The 24,769-nt window shown below is 39.5% G+C and overlaps 2 protein-coding genes across 2 annotated transcripts; both read right to left on the bottom strand.

Moving 5' to 3' along the window:
• Positions 1 to 838: 838 nt before the first annotated feature.
• Positions 839 to 13,921, bottom strand: LOC310812671 (glutamate decarboxylase 1; the record flags this gene model as incomplete). The annotated part of the gene is made up of 16 exons (XM_083681321.1): positions 839 to 1,012; positions 1,131 to 1,220; positions 1,720 to 1,827; positions 1,968 to 2,117; positions 2,321 to 2,399; positions 2,545 to 2,609; positions 2,764 to 2,880; positions 3,442 to 3,496; positions 3,594 to 3,673; positions 3,979 to 4,094; positions 4,391 to 4,503; positions 8,397 to 8,487; positions 8,659 to 8,901; positions 9,738 to 9,893; positions 12,029 to 12,091; positions 13,846 to 13,921. 16 exons carry the CDS (start codon positions 13,919 to 13,921, stop codon positions 839 to 841), a joined length of 1,776 nt encoding a protein of 591 aa, XP_083537447.1.
• Positions 13,922 to 22,245: 8,324 nt separating this feature from the next.
• On the bottom strand, positions 22,246 to 23,835 carry sp5a (Sp5 transcription factor a; the record flags this gene model as incomplete). Its single annotated transcript, XM_083681337.1, has 2 exons — positions 22,246 to 23,322; positions 23,785 to 23,835. The coding sequence occupies 2 exons, from the start codon at positions 23,833 to 23,835 to the stop codon at positions 22,246 to 22,248; spliced, it is 1,128 nt and encodes a 375-aa protein (XP_083537463.1).
• Between the last annotated feature and the right edge of the window lie 934 nt (positions 23,836 to 24,769).

The following is a 24,769-nucleotide window of genomic DNA, read 5'->3' as shown; positions in this document are numbered from 1 at the left end:
ATATATATATATATTTGTAAGTATACCCTTCTTTGGTTCACAAATACACTAAAATTCCTTCAATGTTATTCGAAACATTTTGATAATATACAGTAGTGTTTCAAAATATAAATAAGGATACATTACAAATGGAAGAAAATACTAAACTCTTTCACATGTATAATCTCTTGATATAAATAAAGTGATAAATAGTTATATTTAGAGGTTTTTATATTATTGGATTTTCTTACTGTAAAACTAGGACACATATTTTTCACAAAAGCAATGTAACAATACTATACACAATCTACACAAAATTCATTAGCTCTAAAAACACAGCAATAGAATACCGTAACTGTTACAATGACTGTATGACATATTCCCACTACTTAATATCAAAGGGAAAGAACAGCTAGAATAAAATGTAGCGGTGCATCTTGCTTGATAGTTAGTAGTTACATGGACAACACACAGCACCAAGTCAGTACATTATAATGTATATTACAATATTGTATATATCTATGGCATGAGGTCGCTTGAACTGTGCTCATACTGAAAAAGTCTCTCAAGTTCACTCAGTACAGTATGTCAATATGAACTCTTATGTAGGCTACTGTACAATAGTCAAATCTAACAATGGCATAGTCACTGCTTAAGACAAAACAGACAAGAAACATACAGTATGGGACAGACCACTTGCTGAGTACTCTGTCTAAAAATACCTACAAGCTGAAGTTTCATAGTCCTATATGATTGCTCAGGATACGTCAGTCAGGGACATGAAGACTAGCTTGAGGTCTTTTCAGAGCTGTACATGACAACGCTGAGACCAGAAGGGCATCCAACTTATGGGTGTGACTTACAAGTCCTGCCCCAGTCTCTCAATCTCATCGGTCAAGAAGTCGATATCTGACCTGGTAGCTGCAGGGTTGGAGATGACCATGCGGAAGAAGTTGACCTTGTTTCCCTGAGGCTGATAGCCAACCATGGTCGTACCTGACTCCATCATCATTGCCTTGATCTTGGGGGCCACCTGTTTGGAGAACAAAAAAACAACCAAAAAACAAAAAAACAACCGTCAGTCTGTGCTGTCTTACACAAACGTAAAATTGCTTAGTCTTTACGAGCTGTCATGACTGATGAGTCTTTACCTTGTGCAACCTCTCCCTTCGTTCCTCACCATCGGGCATGCCACGCACGCCTGGCGGAAGGTACCAGAAGCAGACATTAGTGTGTTGAGGCTGTGGGAGAGAACACAAGAGACAACGTTCATGAGAGGTGATCAAATAATTCAGTCTGCAATTTCAGCATATATGGAGATAAATCATTTGACTGCATTAACATGTCTTCACCAGGTTCCAGAGTTGAAGAACGCGACAGAAAGTAAGCAGAAGAGTAATTTTTGGCAGTGTCTTGGTTCAATGGACAGTCCAAGGGGGAGGTAGCAAACTCTACTAAGAGGTAACTCTGAAAAATGAGGCTCTGTAATCTCATGAATTCACAAGGAGTTGATCTGGTGATTCTATAGCATATACTGTAGTACACCTCTATACCTCATCCTGGCTGACTCACCACATTCTGCTGCCCCAGAACCCTGATATGCCTCAGTTAATGAGTTCTGATTTATATTCATCAGATATCACAGTGCTCAGACGTTTTATTAGGGCAATCTATTTGAAGATATTTGCTATCTTTGGAAACAGAACAGACCAGAAAATGAAGGTAGGAATAAAATCTCACCTCTCCCTCGAATACCATTTGGTAGCCTTCGCGGTTCTTGATTTTAGCATAGAGATATGCTGAGAGGTCCAAGCACTTGTCGATGTGCTGTTCAAACCCTACTGTTCCCTGTTGGAGAGGGGGAAAAAATGTAAAAAGGGAAAATGATGATTAAGATTCAACCTGATTCAACAATCATATTCCTGTTTCCTTTGGAACATGAAATATTGAATAGTTGGTAAAAAAAAAAAGAACTGCTAATACAGTACCTTTGCTTTCCACATGAGCCAGAACTTGAAGATATCTACATGCCGTCCACACTGGATGGCCTTGTCACCCGTGTCATATGTTACATCATACTGTTTGTCTGGTTGGAAGAGGTAGCCAGCACACATGGAATTGCAGCCTTCTAACACTCCCTGTAAGTAACAATAGTGTGGTTAGAAGGCAGCCGGAGGAGAGGTGGTGTGTGTGTGTGTGTGTGTGTGTGTGTGTGTGTGTGTGTGTGTGTGTGTGTGTGTGTGTGTCTGTCTGTCTGTCTGTCTGTCTGTCTGTCTGTCTGTCTGTCTGTCTGTCTGTCTGTCTGTCTGCCTGCGTGCGCAACGGTCAGTGTTGCTCTTACCCTCTCTCGAACCAGAATGGCAGAGCACTGCAGTGGGACGCCCATCATCTTGTGTGGGTTCCAGGTGACTGAGTTGGCCCTGGAGAGATACCAGAACAATGAGCACAGGCCTCAGCCACAACTGATCTTCAGTGACTGGTGTAAGTAGGGTTGGTTCTGAGCGCTGTAGCCACTGATCTTAAAACATATACATGTGTGTCTATGATGGATGTCTATGGCTGTACCTCTCAACGCCACTCAGCTTGTGCCTGTGCTTCCTGGACATCAGCAGACCGCCTCCCCAGGCACCCTGGACACACACAACATTGCGTATTGAGGATGTGGGCCAAACATGGAAGTGGCTGATATGTACTAAGACAATCATGCCCATGCATTGAAATGAACCCTGAAATGATCTATACTGGAGGAACCTTACTGTATTCATGGTAGCAAGATTCACTTACGTCCACATGTAGCCACATGTTGTACTTCTCACAGATGTCTGCAATCTCGTGGATAGGGTCGAACGCTCCATACACTGTGGAACCAGCTGTAGCATTCACAAACATTGGGACATACCCCTGCAAGCATACAGCATTAGAATGAACATGGATCGTTGTACCGTAGTATTGAACTGAATTTAAATGATTACATGCCTCACTTTCTGTAATCTTTGACATAAAATAAATTGGGTAGAACACATTTCACAGACATTTCACTAGTTCTCTTGGCATGCCTTTGTCACAGCAGAATTGCATGGCCAACGCAGCCAACATTCCCCTCACTTCTGTGCTTTAACAGAATCAGTTCAGAGAAAGAAAGTGTGATTTGGAACGAGAGGGAGTGAGTGGGTAAGATAACGTTTGAGCAGGCACAGGCGTTAACCATAAAATGGAAATAACCTTGTTTTTGTGTTACACTTCAACAAGTTAGATTAACTGACAGTACACTTCAATTAACACTGGTTAAAATTCATTGCCTATTCTAAACGGTAATGCTTGGATTCATGTAAGCTGCTGTTCTTATTGTAATTTTATGACGGTATAGTAAATCATTAAGCAAAACAAAGAAAGGTAATGTTTTCTAGAGGAACTATTAGTATCCTCTAAATTAAGTTGATGATCTGACAGTCTGAAACTCACCTTCTGCTTGGCATCAATGACCTTGGCCTCCAAATCAGCAGGAATGACTCTCCCTCTGAAAAAGCAGACAGACATGTCAAATAGATGTTCTCACTGTAATGTTCAGACAGTGCAGAGTGCTGTACGTAGTAGTAAGACGTGGATCTACAAACCTCTCATCTGTGCTCAGAAGGATCAGGTTTTCTGTTCCAAAGCCCAGAGCTGCACTGGCCTTCTTTATAGAGTAGTGGCTCTATGAGGTTACATGACAAGGACATGAGATTAAACACCAGCTGAGGTTGGTCATCACCATATAGTACTATCAACCATGCATCTGATCTGTCCTTCATCTCTAGCATTAAATGCATAGCTTTTAATTACATTTGAACTGCTTTTACTAAGTAGATACGGTAAGTAGCAACTGTAAGTAGCAACACATGTAAGTAGCAACTGTTTTCGGTACTAAGATGCTATGTGACCAGCTCTGTGGGTAGAATGCACAGAGCTGGTCACCACTCTCGGAATAGCATATTAGATCAGGCAGTATGTGAGACTAACATGCTCTGAAGTGAAGAGGACCAGCCTGGGGGCAGCCGTCATGCCTTTGGTCTTGACCTCTGGGTAGAACTTGTAACGAGCGATCATCACACTATACATGTTGGATATTGCTCCTCCTGTGGGGATGTACAGTAGCACACACAATAGTTCAGTACAACTGCAGTATCTAATCTGGGGGTTAGTAGTAGCCACAGTATATTCATCAAGGTAGGATTATTCTAGCCTGGTTCCAGATTTGAAAGTGCTTATGTTAGCCAACTCTGACTATCAATGTGATGCCTTACTACAATTGAGGCTAAAAGATTTAGCTGAATCACTGGTCCATGGTGAGGTTAGGATTATTCCCATCTCTAATTGAAAAGTTATGGTTGAATTCAACACCTTCTTTAATCAACAATGGCTCTGCTCTCACCTGGTGAGAAGATCCCATCACCCTCTCCAGCTGGCCAGCCAACAATCTCTCTCATCTTCTTCAGTGTCAGCTGCTCCATCAGCACAAAGACTGGGGCGATCTCATAGGTGAACCTGAAGAACAAGAGCGTTAAAAAAAGTAAATGCACAGGTAAGACATCTATAATGAAAGCAGGTCACAAAAGTTAAACTTCTGTACATAACAAGAATCTGTGATAATGGTGAACTAAATTGTTTTGAATATCAGAGGATATCTGAGTATTGTTGCTGTGTTCTTGCATTCTCATTCCATATGTTTTTTTTGTGTGTTTATTGCCCAATGCCACTTTGGAGCATGAATGAGAAAACCATGCAAAACCATGCATACTTTTAACGCAGTCATGCTTCAATGATAGCTCTGACACATTGTATTAGGCATGCCATTTGTTGCCGTGGAATGAGAAGGAACATGAATGTCACAGATTCTAAAGTCCATTAAGAATATGCCACCAAGAGGGAGCTCCTGTCTCTGAGTTAGCAAGAAGAAGAGACTGAATAATGTAATGTAACACGATGAGAATGTCACTGCCTTTGTGTCTGAGGTTCGTCTGCTGGCCCGCTTCTACTCAGCTTGTTTTGAATGTATCTTTAATACCCACATAAACCTCATGGTCTTTGTCTCTGAGAGAAATGGTTAGAGAATGATTTACATCCTTTAGAATATGGATTTGCCACCACATTTTGAATTAGATATAAATACTGTTTATGCTGGGATGAACATCATGTAAAATGTGATGAGAAATATGTCAGGTTCCTTGTCTTGAATTGTATCATTACTACATTGTTTGTTAAATGTAATCATAATTACAAAATAGGGGTATTGTTTCGTATTGCATAGAATACAGCATTTCCTCCATGGTAGTGCACTATCAATGTAGAACTAAAATGATGCCCAGGCTCATCTATCTTCTTCACTGTATCCCGTGCAAAGCTCCTCTAATTACATTGCCTGTCTAGTCATGCAATGAAAGTCAATGCATTACTGGAACAATACAGTGTATCAGACTGTGCCATATACACAGTATCAGTTATCTTACTAGCTAGACACATATAGAAACAATGTAAAAACAAGTCTGGAGCAATTTTCTGTGATGTCCCAAATTAATTTTAGCTCGCTCACTCATGTAGACTAATTCTGATGATATAACCCCTGGACATGATTGTCAGCCTATTAGTGTCAATCAATAACTGTCTAGGGTAATTAATGATGATGGGATAATTACTGAATGCTAATAACAAATACAGTGCTGCTTGAAAGTATGTGAACCCCTTGTGCAATTATAGATTTTTTTAGTTTTTACCATGAAATCTTTATTTAATCAGAACCAGTCTTTTTTATCTGACATAACAGGTTTATATTTACCAATTCCATATGTTAGGTTTAAAGGAAATCATGTGTGTAGGAGAAAAACTAAATTATAAAGAAATTATATTGTGCAGGTGCAAAAATAAGTGAATTTGCATTAATAATTTGCAAGTTGCATTGGTTAAATCAAGCAGGTAAGTAGAATCAGGTGGGTAAATAATTGGGTACCAAATGAACCTTTTAGAGATCTTTAGGAAAGAGTTTGGGCGGGACTCTGATAAATAGAGATAAGCAACCTGGTCAGTTTTGTGTTAACCATACAGGTGAATGCAAAACACACCATGCAAAACACACCATGCCGAGAGGAAAGGAGATCTCAGAGGACATCAGGAAGAGGGTAGTGAGAGCACATCAGTCTGAGGAAGGCTATAAAATCATCTAAACAAGATTTGAGCTCCATCGGTGTGAGACAAATAATTTACAAATGGAGAGCATTTAACATGACAGCAACTCGGCCTACATGTGGACGCCCTTCCAAAATATCCCCAAGAGCCACAAGAAAAATAATGAATCAGGTAAAAGCCAACCCAAACATAACATCTAGAGATTTGCAGACCTCTCTTACTGCATCTCAGGTAACTGTGCATGCTTCAACAATAAGGAGCACACTGAATCGAAATGACATTCATGGGAGGGTTGCTAGGAAGAAGCCTCTGCTGTCAAAAAAGAACCAAACTGCCCATCTTAACTTTACCAGAGACCACCTGGACAAGCTTGAAGGTTTCTGGAAGTCCATTCTCTGGACAGATGAATCCAAAATTGACCTTTTTGGTCACAATCAAAACCACTATTTTTGGCGAAAACCCAACACTGCCTACCACCAAAAGAACCTTATCCCAACAGTCAAGCATGGTGGTGGGAATGTCAAGATCTGGGGCTGCTTTTCCTCCTCTGGACCTGGACGACTCCACATCATTAAGGAAACCATGAATTCTGAGGTATACCAGGAGATTCTTGAACAGAACGTCGAGCCATCAGTCAAGAAGCTAAAACTGGGATGAAAATGGGTCTTCCAACAAGACAACGACCCAAAGCATTCAAGCAAATCTACCAAAGAATGGCTCAGGAGAAAGAAGATTTGTATTTTGGATTGGCCAAGTCAAAGTTCTGACCTAAATCCAATTGAGATGCTGTGGCAAGACCTGAAGCGGACAGTTCATGCCAGACACCCCTCAAACCTCACTCAATTGTCTGAGTTCTGTAAGGCGGAGTGGGCAAAAATCCCTTAAAACAGATGTCAGATCTTGATTAGTGGCTATATGAGACGTTTACTCCAAGTTATCGCTGCTAATAGAGGTGCCACAAGCTATTGACTGAAGAGGTTCACCTTTATTTCGAATGTCTTTATTATGAATTGGGGTTTAGAAAAAGATTTTATAAGTTAATTTTAATATTTTATACAAAAATAATGACCATCCCTGCAGGGTTCACAAACTTTCAAGCAGCACTGTATGTATGCAGCCCCCACCCTCTGATTCAACTCATCTACAGTGGTGTTGCCATGTAGCACGTGGGCTAACTCTTACACCAGGAGGACTTATGTGACACATCAATAAAAGTAAACCTCAAAATATTGGTGTAATTTTTTTTCAACTTCCACTGGTCTGACTCAAGACCACAAGTTCAATTTGTTGTGATGTTGTTTTCATACCATGCCCGGAGGAGATCCACGGCTGATAGACAGAATCTGAATGTTACCCTGATACACTTTGACCAGCTTCTTTCTCTGACTATGTAGCCTCAGCTTGCAATCTCTGAGTATTGGTGGTCAACAATAACCGCCAATGAAGCATGTACTTGAATCTCGGAAAGGTCCCTGGACACTCTGTGTATCACAATGCTCTCTTCCAGATGGTATTTCTCATGAAAAAGCAATATTGAATCTTGGTTGTTGAAATGTCTGCAGACAATCTCAGGGGGGAATCACACTTATCTCCTGATACTGTACTATTATCTCTGGTAGAAAGTGTTACATAAAACAAAGACCCCATGTAAACTCTGAATGCTGAATCAATATGCAATTTAGTTTGCCTGTAGGACTGTATTATCTGACTGCAGTCACAGTATTGGTCTACAAAGAAAATAAAGAAAAACAGATAACTCAGATTCTGAAATCTCTCCTCCTCTTCATGTTGCCATGTCACATTTTACTGGCTTGAGTGACAGTCTGTGAGAGCATCTTCAGGATCCTTCAGCTAAAAGCACACCAAGGGCCCTATTTGTGTCACATCTAGTTATCTTCTGCTTCAACCAAAATTTACTGTGCATACTTGCACAATTTATTGTGCACAAAAACTGAGAAAATGTCATTTTCTTCAATGCCTTCCCCAAACGAAACAAATTCACTTCTAAATTGAATCTTTCAACTTTATCACAACCCATGCCTAACATCAGAGCTATGTTATGTAACTCCAACTATATTCATTGGTTTAGCATCTTGTTTTTATGATTCTTTCACAAAATGGAGATGGTCGTGAAATAAGGGTAAGCATTTCTTATAGACAACTTCAATAATATATACAAGTTACTTTTATAACACATTCACATAGTGGCTTTCAATGAGGCAACAAATGTTCATAAATGTATCATAAACAAAACTCACATGTTTGTGTTAGCTGTGGAGGTGAGCCATTCTCCTGCCAACCCAATGATGTCTAACCCAGTGGAAAGCTGATTGAAAAACCTGGGGTGACCTGGGAGGGTGATGACAGTCAACATTTGTCTTCAGTACATTTATTATGAATGTGTCATCATTATAGGCTTATCTGTAATCATTAAACCAGCATGTAGATTACTGAAAGATATTGATTGTTCTGAGGCTTGGTTGGCTATGCTTTGTGCCTTTGTCTCTCCTCTGTTTTCACCTGTTCTGACTCCATATTTTAGGGTATCCCTGCAGTCCACCAGGATCTGCTCCAGCGACTCTGGTTGATCGGAAAGCTCCAGGTTGAAGCCCTCCATGCCCTCCAGGAGCTGGTGAGGGTGGTGGAAGTCCAGGACTTTAGTGGATCTGTCAAAGGTCTTGCGGACATAGTTTGTGAGAATGTCCACAATCTCCAACAAGAACTGCATGGTTGGCTCCTCTCCATTTTTGGCTGGTAATAAATCTATGATAAGAAATTTGAAGATGTCAACAATCGCATGTTCTATTTTTTCTATGCTGTGTTCCAAAGATCAGAGAAATTGAAGGTCAATAACTTCTTATGTCAATAACATTCTGTTGGCTATCACTTCAGCCTATTCTAAAAGATCACTTTCACAGTCTTCTGTAGAATTTCACATGGCATTCTACTTCTAAACTCATTGTGAACTATTTCTTTCTTCTACTTCACTTAACTTGTAGAGGTAATGTATGTAATGCCATATTTGAATCACTGAAATCAAATCCCTTGCCAGTGATACATTTGCTTTTAGATTATACATTATGTGTGTTTTAATCAGTAGGCTACGTCTGTGAGTACTCAGACAACTGTTATGCATTAGTAAGACAATTCAAATAGATATCATGATTTTTAATGTTCAAATTTCTAATTAGTATTCAGGTATTTATTTATAGCAGTGACGCTTTTAATAAAATATAACTTGACTTGTCAGATGTAAGATAAAGATCTATTGTCTCATTTCGATCAACTAGCCTCGACTTGTTTTCAATAAAGAATTATGTATATTCCACGGTTTCAACCTGAACTGTGATTCTAGCATACTACTGTAAGCTTTAGAAATGTGACTTCAATTTGATGCAATCGAAACAATATAAAAAAAATGATAAGAATAGGCTTGTCTATTTCAATCACAGTATTTTCATCTTCACCTTATCACATATCAGAACAAAATGAAAGTTTTCACGTAATTTCACTTCAATGATTTTACAACATCACAAAACAAACGTTATCCTGTCTCGCATCATGCATTATTTTTAGTAATGAAAATAACATTATTTTACCTCTTGCGAATAGATTTGAAAAGTCCGTCTCGGTCTGTCTGAAACGGGAATCTCTGTCGCTGTTATCACAAGACAGCTGGTTCTTGGACGACCGTTCCTTGAAGGAACCCACAATCCTACTCTTTTCCTCCAGGTTGTTGTTCTTCTGCAAAAATCCTACATGGTTGAAAGGTGCAGAGGAATCAAACGAGTGATTACCACTCCCAAACATTTTGATAACAGCCCTATACAAAACACATGCCTAAACTACTCTCAATCCTTAAGCTGACAATGCAGTGGTGTGTAGGCTACTGTACTTTTGAGGAGGTCCCCATCGTGCCCAGGGAAGCCTATTTATGGGAGGAAGAGTCAGTGGGAGGTTGAGCCCAGTGACATCAGCACCAAAAGCCAGCCAAGCAAAAACAAATAGCCGTCATTTAGTATAGCTGTAAATTCTTATTAAGTCCCTCCGACAGATTCCACTTCGGTAAGCAGGGAACAGCACCACAATGAACCGATGTCATTACAGCCTGAAGGCAGACTTAATAGTTGGAATTGGCCTTGATGATATATGTGAAATATAATAGCCTGTTTTGTCAGATATTATTGAGAATACACATTAAGCCAAATCTTACACCAATCTCTCACCAACGTGAAGACCCATGCATTGAAAACCTTTACGTATAACACATCCCCTAAATCTTCTGGTGAGATAATAATAGGCATCTTATTATTTTATTATTTTTCCAATATTTCAGATTTACACGTGATGATCTCACGTGAATTCAACAATGTATGTGGACATATGTGGAAGGTTGCCATTTCACAAGGCAAGTGGAACTGATAGATATATCTATCTAAAATATGTTAATTTCATTATACGTGTAATTGCTGCAGGATCTACCACTGTGGACAATCTTTTGCCATTTTCACTTGCAATTTAACAATTTGTTTGTCAATTTAGAGGCTTGACATGTTGGTTGGTAATGTTGTTTTGACGATCTCTGTATTTAATAAACACAGACACAAAAAAATGACATAGGTAGGATTATAGCCCTGTATTAATTGTGAGAATCGTGCTGGCCACTATATAAAAATATATATACAAAAATCATATTGAAATAAAACGGATTTAAACATGCATAAGATCATTCTCTATGATTTCCACTAATGACTATAGCTGTTACAATAGACTAAATCCTTGGTGTTATCAGATAATGCATTTTGCGTTCTCTCTCTCTCTATCTCTCTCTCTCTCTCTCTCCCCCCCCCCCCCCCCCCCCTACTCTCTCTCTCAGTGCGTATAGAATACTGACAGCGTTATCTCTGTAAAACAGAACCTTGACGAATTGCGATTTCAGGCGCGTCTCAATCATCTCATTTTCTTCAGATGGGGTCTCATCAGGGGCCAGGACCGACACCAACGATTTCAACACTAAACCAAAGCTTAAATTAACTGAGGGAAACATTTCGAATTTTATGAAAAAGACAAACGCCCAAACACAGGCGCACACTACGTAAAAATATATGCTATTCCAATTTAAGCAATGTCTAAAACTAGTAGGCAAGTTTACTTAACTTTTACTGAGATTAATGTACCGAATTACTGCATATTTCTATGTTTTATTCCAAATGACTTCAATATAGGCTAATGAAACGAGTATTGGATAGGCCTAGACTTGTAATGCTTATTCCAAGGTCACACCTCCAATAGTCTCGTCCCAAATAGTCCTATGTTTCCCAGATGAGCCGTTGGAGGGCGCAAGGGTAGCTTACGATATTGTTCCGAATTTAGGCTGTAGCCCATGCAGGCTATATGAGTTATTTATTTAATTCTCACGTTAAAAATGTTTCCATATAGCTGATATTTTTCAACACGCTAATTCAGGCCTATGGTTTATGCAGTTTGAAAAAACTGGTTTGCCACTATAAATCCCGTGGCAATACTCATTATGGACATTATCATCCTTTCAGCCTTAATACCCACTCATGCGGGAAGAAAGAGAACGCAATCACAGCCGCAAAGGATGCCCAGATGTCTCGGTATCAACACAACACATAGCCTATCTGATAGGCCCTATCCCTTGAAGAGAAAGAGAAAAAATAAAGTATGCTTATACCGTATGTGACATAGGCATAGAGGCATAGGCCAATAGGGCCTTCATATTGCAGCCACATATTAGCTCTGTCCTTGACTCCTTTTTAATGAAATTAGTATGAAAGTGGCCTTATTTAAATGCATTAATATCATATTGTAACAATACATGAATATCAAGTCCAGCAAAACTCATGACGAAAATGTTTTAACTTACCACAAATCTTCATTCCCAATTTTCGAGAACATCCTTGAGCAACTCCACACCAAGCGTCATAGCCTAAAATAGTTTTGGAAAACTATTGAGATTGCCTAACATGATTTCTCCAAAAATAATTCCAAACTGAAAGCGCTAGATGGGGTAATGTTGCATGTTGAAGCAGACAATGGGTGAGATTATCATCGCTCAACATTAACTATTTAAACTCTGGCTCTGAATGATATCACGACATAGGCTATAATATGACCAATGAAGGTTTTCATAACGTGGCATTTCAAATGAAGTCTTAATTTGGCCATTTGGGTTGCGATCAGGAACTAATTGGGTACAAAATGCTGATTGAAAAGATCGGACATGCATCACCAGACATCGACCACTGACAGATAGGTTTGAGAATTACGCCCCTATCAAGGGCTTCCATGGATTACATTGGGAAGGGGGGAGGGGGGGGCACCACTTTGGGATGGTAGAGAGCATAGAATGGAATAATTCTCCAAAGAAAAAAATATCATGGAAAAGCAACCAATTAATGGGAGGGGTCCACCACCACCAAAATCCCAATTTAACCCCTGCTTATAGGATCATTAGCTAGGTCATTATCCTCCGTGTCTCAGAGCTATTGGAGTGGTGTCCGTTATTTTCATATAATATTTTTCCACGCAAAGCTTTCACCTATATGGAGCGAGATGAAAATGATACAGAGCTATACGTCTACACTATAGGCCTTAGGAAGTTTCTAATGCACAATGATTATGAGGGCAAATCACGCGCCTAATATATAGGCCTACGCCACAATATTTTCTCAGTATTTTCGATGACAGATTTACATTCTGACGAATATTTTTCTACATATGCGTCTTATATTATCATGACACCAGTCTGATGGCGTTGGCACATCATCCATCCAGCCAGAAAGCAACAAAGGAAAATCTCAAGAAAATCATTGCACTGAATCCCTATGGTGAGAAAAACTCAGGTTGCAGTATTTTTTTCTGCATTTCATATAATAATTTCTGACATCTTTAATCTTTAACTTCGCAAATGAATAAACAGAGATACTGTAAATATAGAAGCAGCAGTTTATCTGAAATACACATATAAAATGTTGTGTTTAAGGAACAGATGATATAGCGAGCCGTGCAAAATCTTTATTGTGCTTGGGCGTCTAATAAAGATGTTAGAAAGTGTTCTTTGAGGATAGGCCTAATGAAAGGTACTAAGGTAGAGCTGTTGGTCGCTTACGTCTCTACATCCCCCTTCCACTGAATGTGAGCTACAATAAATCGACTGAACACATGCCATGAGGGCCAATTTAGAGTGGCTATACAATTAAAGCCACTTTCCACGTAATTGCCCATGAACACACTCTCACTTTCTATTCAAGCACAGTGGAATAAATTCACAGAGAAAATGCAGTCGCTTTAACAAAAATATAAATAATAATAATAATAACCACAATAATTATAACAAATAGATTAGATAATAAATATGGTAGCTAATGACATTTTTAAGAGAAGGATTAGTTATTGTATACATTATTTTCTTTACCGAGACCGACATGATGGTGGCCTAGCCATTAGTCTTTTCTAATTGCCTTCATTTCGTGTTTTTAGAGGACATCACCTATTTTGACAGCAAGATTCGTCTATCAAGCAGATGCCGGGAGGTCCGCTGCGCATGCAATGCTGCGGTGATTTGTTGGGTGGGAGGCATTTCGAATGGCACAGTTTTTTCCCTCCATGGATATGATTAATGGCGTTGCCCACAAAGTAAATAGCACAAGTGAAATAGCGTTTTATCTGTGATGGACCTACTTGAGCCTGGTGGTCGTAAATTTGTCGAGTTGGGATCCGGTTCGCCGCCAGAGGAGGAAGGTGCAGACGCCGCCATCACTCCTGAGATACAGTACAAAAGTCCTCACTCCAAAGCGCGCTGTCACTTTCTGCGAAACCTCTCTTATTTTAACCAAGATGAAAAGTCAAATTCACTGTAAGGAGAGAAGAAAGAATAGCTGTCGGAGCCATACACGTATAGATAATGACATGTCTAACTATTTGAAAAGTATGAATAATTAAAGATCGACCCTTCATACAGTGGTCAACAGAAATGTAAGAATAAGCAACGAGACAGGACACGATATACCTGTCGACATGGTCAGACACGGTACACTTATTCTCAAACATCGATTAACAGGCTAGCTGTAACTTCTCAGTCATTTCTCTGAATCCATGAGATAGCAAGACCAATACATTTCTATGGAAAAATAACTTAGGCCACCTAAAAACAAAGCATCTCATTAGATCAAATCAGCCATAGCCATGGACAACGACGCTCATTAATCCTCCACAATCCTTTCAATACCATCACCTGATATCTGCTGTCAATGGGGATAATGAGGCAACACAGTAAATGGCTATGCTTTAAGAGAGGCTGATATCTATCTACATTTGATGAATAGGAGGGTACCCTTACCGGGGAGTTGGACAGCAAACTGTGAAGTCAATTATAAAGGATGTGACAAAAACTATAAAGCATAGTTTTGAACATTGAAAGGTCCACGTCTTACATCCTAATCGTTCATTGATTTCTTGCTTTTGTGAAACCAACCAAGTCAAGTCAAACCTCAAATAAATGAAGTTTGATTAATTATTGTCAAGTAGGCTATACAGAATTGATTAACAATCAGCATAATGACTTCTCAATTAAGATGATGATTTGTAAGTAATTATGACCCTGATGCAGGTCAATGTCACTTCAAGGAAAAATATGCTCGTGCAATAACAAACCCTGTCAAAGCCCACAGAACACAGAAGTTTCATTAAACGGAATAGATGTCTACGAAAAACTTCAATTTGAGCAAAGGGAAGTGTCTTTTGAGATGCAATACCCTGTTATGTGCAATTTTATTCTCTGTTCTAATTGTATCCTACAAAACGGAAATCAGAAAGCTTTTAACACACCTGTTAGAGCATCTCAAACGACAATAGAGCTGGGATGAACAAATAACATTTAGCCTTCTTCTATAAGATAATAAACCCATCTTAATAAGCAGCTTACCGTGCTGAGGACGCGTACAGGTGAACAGGTACAGTCCAAAAAAATAAACTAGGGGAGGATGACCAAATTAAGTCCTTCAACGATGCAGCGTCTAGTAATAGTGCGCTTTTAATACTCCAAGAAAAACAGCGTTTTGAATATCAATTTTCTGCAAAATTCCATCCACGGTAACCTTTTTGGTGATGTACGTTTAATTTGCTGATATTTAAAGCGTGCATTGCCTATTTATTCGTTACTACGCACGCATGAGTCACACCACCAAAACCTCCTCTGGTGCTGCATATCTTTTCCCCCAATATCGAACAGATCCGCTTTGTCTGCACATTTACTCAGAATCTTGTCGCTTTCAGCTATAACGTGACTTTTGGGAAGTGTTTCATTGTCTTTGAAGCTATATACCTCGATTTGGAATCCTGGTCACGAACATGGACTTGGGAAGTTTGATCCTATGAGCAACACATTACGCCCATGGGGGATAAAGGAGGGGGTGGAGGAGAGAGGTCGTTCTCTTGTTCTTGTGAAATCTGAATAGAAGGGAACTGTAATCATCACACACCACTCTTTTAATGTTATTCCCGTTGTTCTCATGTCATGGGTTAGATTACATTATGTTAAGTCAAAATATATTTCGACTAATGAGCGTATCTAAATGCAATCAATAACAACGTTTTAGAGACCGTCTTCCACGGTAGTTCTGTAAAAAAATCTTCTGATTGTTTAGACGACTAATCATTTATCTCAATTTTTTTGAGTGGAAAAATTTAGAAATGAGTCAGTGCATACCCTGAAGTTGTAATAAAATCCACAAGGTGGCAGTAGGGAATCATCAGTGATTCCTCCCAGAACTCGACACAAGTGGGCCATTCCGCAAATACTTATGAAGCTAATAATAAACCCACACATGAATCAGATTTGCGTAATCATAGCAAAGCGTATGGGTGCAGAGCAATAGGAATAGACCCAATGCGCAAGAATATGACACAAGGGAGGCTAATAAGGCCATTAAAGATGATAAAAACCAATCGCATTCTGATGCTGAGTGAGACAAAAAAAAAAGAAGGCTATAGGCTACTTCAGCGCACCTCGGCAGATCTTGTGCGGCCGCTGTTTTTCAGCATTCGGACAGCTCCCCCCTCCAGCGCCTCTCTACTGGATGGACGCTGTCACACCTGATGGTGGACATATGCAGGCTGTTTCATACACAATCTAAGGCAGCAGGTTTTTGAAAACTTGTCACGCTCTGCTCAGCTATACATTCAAAGTACATTTCATTGCACCATTTAATTAGAACAGTCTCCGTAACCTAATCTTTGTTTACTTTATTGACAGATTTTGAGTGAACTTCAGATGTGGGTGAGCATAATTAGTATGTCTCTAGTTTAGTAATACTTGTACCTTGATGAGACCAGAGAAAGGAAAGCAACGGGAGAGAGTCTGAGTCGGCCTATTTGGCAATGGAAGTACATTTCGATCAAGTACAACAATGTCCAGAGGATGGCGCTTGATCCTACTGGTGAGTGAGGGTAACGGTGAAGGAGACAGGAGGTTGATTGTTACTGAGAACGGGTGCATCTGTTGGGATGCAATGGACGGATGTTGATGATGCAGAGGGCAAGACAATTAGTCTATATGGACTGGATTAGGTTGTGTATGCATATTAATACATTGGGACAAAGACCGAATATTAAGCATGAGGGTAGGAGGGGAATGCTGATTAACTGAGTGGAAACAGGTGTGAAGACTTGGACAGGAGGGGCTTGGGCAGAGCTGATTGAAAAGCTAAACTATTCAAGGCAATGCAGCACATGTGGAAACATAAATATAGGAAGGTTTGCTTTTCAAACGAGGCTAAGTTGTTTTTGATCAAAAAGCAGGAACATCAGGGACCAAGAAAACAATTTGGTAGCACTTTCTATTAGCCACCCACCTATAATGCATTCTGAGTGCACTGCATCTATAGAGACATACTGGCAAACAAAAAGGTATTATATTATACAGTCTGTTATGTAATGCCCTTTTGATCTCATAACGATACATCATAGTTATATAATTTCACATTATATCCCAAAATATGTCCAGAGCTTTAGGGGACATTGCCCTCCAAAGTGAACGGTCTGTTTGGTCACTTAATGCCCCTTGGCACTTCTTCAGAAGTAGGGATGCTAACTCTGGTGTCCAAGCTAATCTCACAATCTGGCCCTCACACCATGATAGCATTAATCATCCCCTACCTCCTAATTGGTAGATTCACTCCTCGTCTTGCCAGGTCTTCGTTAGGCAGCACTATCTTCTATGCAGCTCAGTCTATCTTTGCAATATGGGTCTACAGAAGGTTAATGGTGCATGACAGAAAAACCTATGCAATATGGTAAGCCTGAAAATATATTGTTGTATAAGAAACTGGAGTGTATCTGTTCCTTCTTTCCCTTTCTTCTTCCTCTGAAGGAGCAGCTGTCAGCGGGGTCCCCTTCGCTGTCAGGGTGTGGAACTGATGTCAGAACAGTCAGCTGTAGCTTCTTCATGTTCATTCCATTTTTATTTTTCCTAATGTGTCATTCCTGGACTCGAGAAGCATCCATGCACAACCATGCCGAAAAACCACAATGTTTGTTATGTCAAGAGCATAATGCAGCATTAGCTATGACATTTGACATGACTTTTCAGGGTCACACTCTACATTAAGTTGTTATATATATAGTTAGAAGTTAATGACAGGCATAACACCATTTGAATGTGTGAAAAAACAAAACAAACATCTCCACCCAGTGAGTCAGTTTAACAAATTGGCTTGCTAAATTAAATTGTGTAATGACATACATGAATACCAACATAATGTAGCCTACAACAAAAGAGTGTTAGTTCATATGATTAGTTCCCTATGCACAACTTTTCTTTCAGGAGTCTCTAAAAGTCAAAATGGCATGAAATTTCCTCTTTATCAAAACATTACCAGAATAAGTCAAAGTTAGAATCCAATTTAACAAATTTGCACGGTTAAAATACCCAGCACACTCTTTCCTTAAAAGGCAATTAAAATATGCAAAAACACAATCCTTTAATTTTCTCATAAAAATGTTAATGACTCAAAAAGGCCAGTTAAAATCTGATCAAACAATGAATGAACCTATGGCTCTGTATTGAGTTTAAAGCAATTGGATAAAGGAGTAAAGATTGAAAGATGATCCCAGGGAATAAATAAGGAATAACCATGACATCCATGTCTTAGTGGGAGAAAACCCATGCCCATGGTATAGAGGACTAGATATGATTGTTTACCCATGTACAGTTATTGAACTGGTTTAATGTTGAATACAAAATGCTAGATGTGGTTCAGTGAACCATGCTCACATGCTACTGCAACTGTTCCAATGGCTCCTTGAGCCTTCAGCTCAATACAGTCTTGTGTTCACTGGTTAATTTCCTCATCAATCAACACTGAGCGAACTCCCTAATTAAGAGAGAGTATACAGTAGCTTACATTAAAGAGGAAGGACCTCATTCAAGTATAAACAGTGTATACACATAACATGTGCACATCAGCATCTTTCTGACACTTGTATCGGCTCCCCTCACCCCTCCACCCTCATCACCTGAAGTTGTATAGGACCTCAGGAAGGATAGTGAATCAGATAAGGAGACTTTACTAGTACTTCACCCAGCCTGTCACCCAGGGTCTTCCACAACTGACCCCCCCCCCCCATCTGCATCCATACAATAGCTATGACCACCAATAATAATCTACCATTACCTACCAGACTGTCTATCTAACCAATTTGAGCAATGTTTATGCCTCCTAAATGCAAACTTGCAGACCTCATGGAGAGTCTGATTTAGTGAGACTATACAGGGGTAAAACCAACCCCAATACAAGAGATGCTATGGATTCCTTCCTATATCTCAGGTGCCATAAGTAGGTACAGTATAGGACATCAACAGCCACATCAAATGAGTCTGATAAACTATCTGATCAAATCTGATCGTATATGAGTTGATGAACTTCAATAGTCTATGGACAATCTGACTAAATTGGAACTGCCACAGTTGGTCCCACCTTACATGATAAACAACTTTAATGAATTAATGACACCTTCATAAACTCTTTATAAGGCCTACATAGATGCTTCACAAATAATTTATAACCCAGTGTCATTCTGTATAAGGGGTGGCAAACTACCCTTTGTATTTATAGCCATGCATGCTGCCCCAACAGTCTAATTTCATAGATGTGTGATGTGTGGCTATCTTGGAAATTCAAAGCCAATCAGTGGCTAACAAAGCCTTTGTCTGCTATTAGGAGCCTCCGTTCATGCTTTCAACACATCCCTAGAAGTCATTTCTTCATAATAGGATAATGAAATTTGGATCAAGACTTAAAAGTTCAAATGGTGAAGACTCCTTTCATTGGTCTCCCTCAATGTATTTGGTTCACAATAGCTCTCTCCTCCCCCCTTTCTGTGATGAATATACTGTAGATGACTATTGTTCATCCATGGAATGTGGAGAAGTCCTGTGGGAAAACTGTATGAAGCTCTCAATCTCATTAAGTGTAGATATATATTATCTTGAATCCTGAACACTCAGGCACCCGGTTTCAGTGTTACAGGGGAAGGCTTGTTAAAAACCTCAGTCTTGTGCTCATCAGAACAAACATGCACTGAAACATTGACTTGAGTGTTAGGACTCTGATGTTACATTTTGAGGGGTTGTTGTGATATTTCATGGTTTTATAGCTTGGAGCTTGGCTTGACTGTTCTCTCAGGAGCACTGCAACCGAGTGGAGACAGTAAACAAAACAAACTTCTACAATATCCAGACGGTAGATTATTCTACACTGGCTAGTATGCTGCCTCGTCACAAACATATGGCAAGAGAGATATGCATTAGAGCTTCCACACCTGGAGAGTAATACTGTTTATATAAGCATACTGTACTTGAATATCAACATAATAGTGTATTTGGGCAATCTAATCTCATTCATCACAATCTTCCCACTATGTGTTGAAGAGCACATGGCAGCCTCTCATCCGTGGGAAGATTATTGAATGTGAGCAAAAACCAACACACAATCTAAATTTCACAACATCGTTGGTTTGGTTTTCAAATGATTCATTGACTATTCAAGCAGGTACTTCATCTGAAAGCTGAGGGGCACTGCTAAATTGTGGCTTAGTTTAGTAGGTGAGTTGCTGGAAATTTGTATATCCAAGTGCAATTAGTAAGTTACGATAGGGGGCGCTCCTGCAAGGGAAAAGACAAGTAACCTGACCTCTCAAAAGTTTGATCTTTTGATGACTAGTTGGAGGAGCTCTTTGATGTTCTCATACATTTTCTTCAATGGAAGCGCCAACCATAACATAACCTGAATAGAGTGATAAAATAATTAGTTACATTTTTATGATGGTAGCATCATTGGTTGGCTCAATTGCAGTAATGCTATTTACAGTATGTCTCATTGGTAGTTTAGTTAAACAGTTTTCTTATGCTCCCATTCCTAATTTGTTTTTAGTTTAAGTTATTCTTGATCTCTCAGTAATACAGTACTTTTCCGGGTTGGGGTCAATTCCTTTCCAATTCAGTCAATTTAGGAAGTGAATTTAATACCAATCAAATAATTCAAAAAAGGCATTTTCATGTTTCAGTCAATTAAAAAATCGGAGTATCTGAGTATATTATTGTATGTTCCAGTAGTCAGCAACTCACTGGGTGTGTGTTCTTTACATTCTACTGTACATTTAAAAGAAAAACTTTGGAATTGGAATTTGAGTTTCAAAATTTACCCCAACCCTGGTACAGTACCTATCATTTATTATTTTGGTTTCAAGTTTGAGCACTTGTATAGTGTGGAACTTTTGTTTAGTTTTTGTGTGTGTTTGTGTGTTTCCCAAATGATGCATCCCAGCCTACCAGGTGGGTCACAGTCAACTCCTACGGGGTCTTGGCAAAAGGCTGGATTTGGATAATATTGTTTTGTTAATCTGGAGGATTTAGTTGGTCATGGTACAAAAACAAAGCAAAAAACACTGGCATATTACACCTGTTTTTCTTAGAATAGCTGACTTTGACGAAGCTTATGTGTGGTCGAAGACATCATTGTTGAATAAAATGATGCACACTGTATACCATAGTCATACATATACTAACTTTTGCATTTTCTGAGCTGCCACCCTTCTTAACAACATGATGCATGATATCAGTGTTAGAATGATGCTCAACAACAGTATAACCTTGGTGGAGTTTGAAAACAATAATTTCATCATTGTTACCAAGAATACATTACTTTAGTTGTACATATTGCTTGAAATAGATAACTGTATTGAGACTAAGATTGATGTTGGGGCCGGGAGCTGGTGAAAGTGAGTCAGTTAATGCTTTCAAATTCAATAGCATGGTGCCACTACCAACCAATTACAATACTACCAAGTAAAAATACCACAATTCACTGATCTAAGTCTTGTATCTATATGGTGTACAACTGTATAGCATTTCTCAGAGAACAGCTAACATGTTGCGTGTTCTACTCTTGACTATACTGTGAATTCAAGCGCAAGTCCTTTGCCCAGGTCACCGCTTACTCTAAAAACTATGTAGGATTCTAAAAAAAACAACATTCATTCCTAATAATAAAACTAAAAGTTATCTTCGAAATCAAAGAGGCTCATTCTGACATGAGGAAAATGTTATATTTTTTATTCTCACACAGTATTTGGGTCATTTCAACAATAGCATATCTTTTCAAGAGCATGCTAAAACACCCCACATGGAGCGAAGACTGACACTTTCATTCAACAAAAGCTATTAAATATTATTTACAGGAAAGTTAAATCTTCCACCGAAGACAATGATCAAAACACAAGTTAAAAACTTGTCTTTCTTGATATGATATAGACAGTGAAAACTAGCTCATAGGGGGGTAAGTAAGTTTTCCTGGGATCCCAAGTGAAGTTGTTATGGGACATAATGTCATATATACAAAAATGTACTACACAGACCAGCAATGTTAGAGAAATTATGTTTCAATATGAAGGAAAAACAACAACGTAAACAAAATAACCTAATAATAATAATGTAGCTCACTTTGTACTTGAACTATTTATAGACCTACTAGTGCAATATCAGTTCTATCTTGATCACTAATCAAATTACTCTAATGTAGTCTATTACATGTTCCTCATATCTTCCCTTTTAACGTGATCAAGTGCCTTCTCATGACACTTGCTTTTTTTGTTCTGGTGGGTTTTGACATGTTTTGCCAAATGGTCACTTCTCATGAATCTCTTGCAACAGTCTGGGCAAACAAAGCGTTTCTCCCCCGTGTGAGTCCTCAGGTGTCTCTGGAGTTCATCAGACCTGGTGAAACTTTTGCCACAGAAAAGCCAGTTACAAACAAACGGGCGCTCTCCAGAATGCCAACGCAGGTGCGCTTTGAGGTGGGAAGTTTTGCCATAAACTTTCCCGCACCCTGGTATGTGACAGATGTGTTGCTTTTTCTTTCCGGGCTCGTCGTTCGATGTTGAGGATTGGCAGTTGGGGCACCTGCATCTCCGGCATCTCCGGGCAGTGGCGAGAGGGGACTTTGTGTGAAGGAGAGCAGCGATTTGAGTCTGATATTGCGCAAAGTCCGAATGTCCCAGAACCAAGCCCCTCTGCAATGGGAACCGATGGTGACCAAGGGAAGTGTGGTGAGTGATGTGATTTCCCTGTTGTAGACTCCACCACGGAATATCCTCCCCTGGATTTGGGGACAACTGTCTCTGCTGTTGATGCACCAGGCCAGAGTGTCCCGTAACGAAGCCTGCCATTGCAGGTGCCATGGCAGTTGGCGCTGCGTACGTTACAGCAGGGACATACGTAGGTGGGCAAGTTGATTGTAAAGATTGCATGGAACAAGGTAACATCTTCACAGGGGAGAAGTCATAGGGATATGAGGGATCCGCTGGAGGGGTGAGAGGGAGCTCGTGGTGGGAACTAAAGGAGCTTTGGATATGCGCAGAGAGCTGGGATTTAGAGGATAGTCCAAAGGTAGAATTGCTAGAGAGAGTGCTTTGATGATTCCCCTCGGTACTCCAAGGATGAAAAATTCGCGATGGCGAACCTATGGTAGTATCATATGGAACCTGGAGAAAATCTGCCGGACTTGATCCGTGGTGATGATGCCCGATCCTGTTACAAGTGGCAGCCAAAAGCGCCAGTGGAGAATGCCTGCAGTTCTCTGGAGATGAGTTCGGAGTGCGATCCTGTAAAAGGAAAACAAAGACATGAATGATTAATTGTGTCTTGGTATGTTCGTTTAAAAGTTGAAGGTGGTTAGGATACACGTCGCCCACTTTATGTTAAGTTTTGCAAATGAGAGGTTCAAATGCCATACGAAAGTAGCCCCCAGTCTAATGTGTTTGTAAATGCGCTCTGTACGAGAGAACTCCTCTTAAAGTAGGCTACGGCAAATAGGCTAACCTAGACATAAAGTGAAAAAGATAATCATGTAAGCAGTTTCCTTACACATTAATATTCGGTAATTAACTCTCCAGTGATAAATTGTAGGCTATTGAGCAGCCGGACAATTACGCATATTGAGAGGCGCATTTGGGATAAATACGCGGGCTAGGCAAGCAGGCTGTCTTCAGCGCAAACACACGATTTTAAGAAGTAAATACATTATTACATGGAATCATTACGAGGAACAAAAGTTTTCAACAAACCTGTAGAAAAGCCTGAAGTGTTTCATTCCGCAGTACAGCCACTGCTGCCATGGTAAACTTCCTCTTCCTTGTAAAAACAAATAAATATAAACTAATGGAGATAAAAATGTATAATCGTAGAAAAATGTCTTGACGTGGTAAAGTCTTCACTCTCAACACTTCCTCTCCCCGAGATATCCTTGGTCTATCTGGAGAGTGAGGGATCACTTCTTAGAATTTGATAAGGACTTTGGTGGGCCGCCAGCCAGTCAGAAATAAGATTTATTACTTTGAAGTTTGCCGCTGCCCAATCATCAAAGAATAGCGGCTCTTTGAGAGGGGAAAGCAAATCCTTTGAATCCACAAAGCTCCTATGGTGTGTTTGTTGGTCTGGATAAAAGAGCTGATTATTAGGGGGGGTGGGAAGGGAGGAGATAAAGGCGGGACAATTAATGAAGTAATCACTATGTGGGAAATGTATATACACAAATAATTGGATTTTCTTGATCAAAGACCCCCATGCCGCCTAGAGACCCCGGTATTGGATGCTGTAGTCATCTGATCCTCTTTTTGTAATTAAGGATTTGTAGCAGAACCCTGTGACAATGTGACATTGTTATCTCTGGAGATCTCCTGGTACATTTCTGTTTGATAACTTCAAGAGGAGTAACGAGACTAAATCAAGTGACTCAACACAAAGTTGTGTTTGAGGCAGATAGATCCATCCTGTTTTTTACTATTGTGAATGAAATAACATTTTTCCCCCCCCATTTAACACAGTTATGTTGTCGATGGCTTATTTTCTTAAAGAAAAATAAACAGTTGAATGTATTACTTTGTAACTTTGATAAGTCACATTTGAACAAGATTGCATAGTGATCTTAAACATTTATCATCGAACTGTAAATAAACCTATTGACAACTTGAAATCCCTTCTTTCTCATAATTGTCGTCTTTCTAATTCCGTCATTTTTGAAAACTACGTCACTTAACTATGATTGACATA

This window comes from Argentina silus (genome assembly GCF_951799395.1).
Source record: "Argentina silus genome assembly, chromosome: 12".
In the NCBI taxonomy this organism is placed as follows: Eukaryota; Metazoa; Chordata; class Actinopteri; order Argentiniformes; family Argentinidae; genus Argentina; species Argentina silus.
Note: the sequence above shows the minus strand (reverse complement) of the source record. Positions and strands in the feature narration are given on the sequence as shown.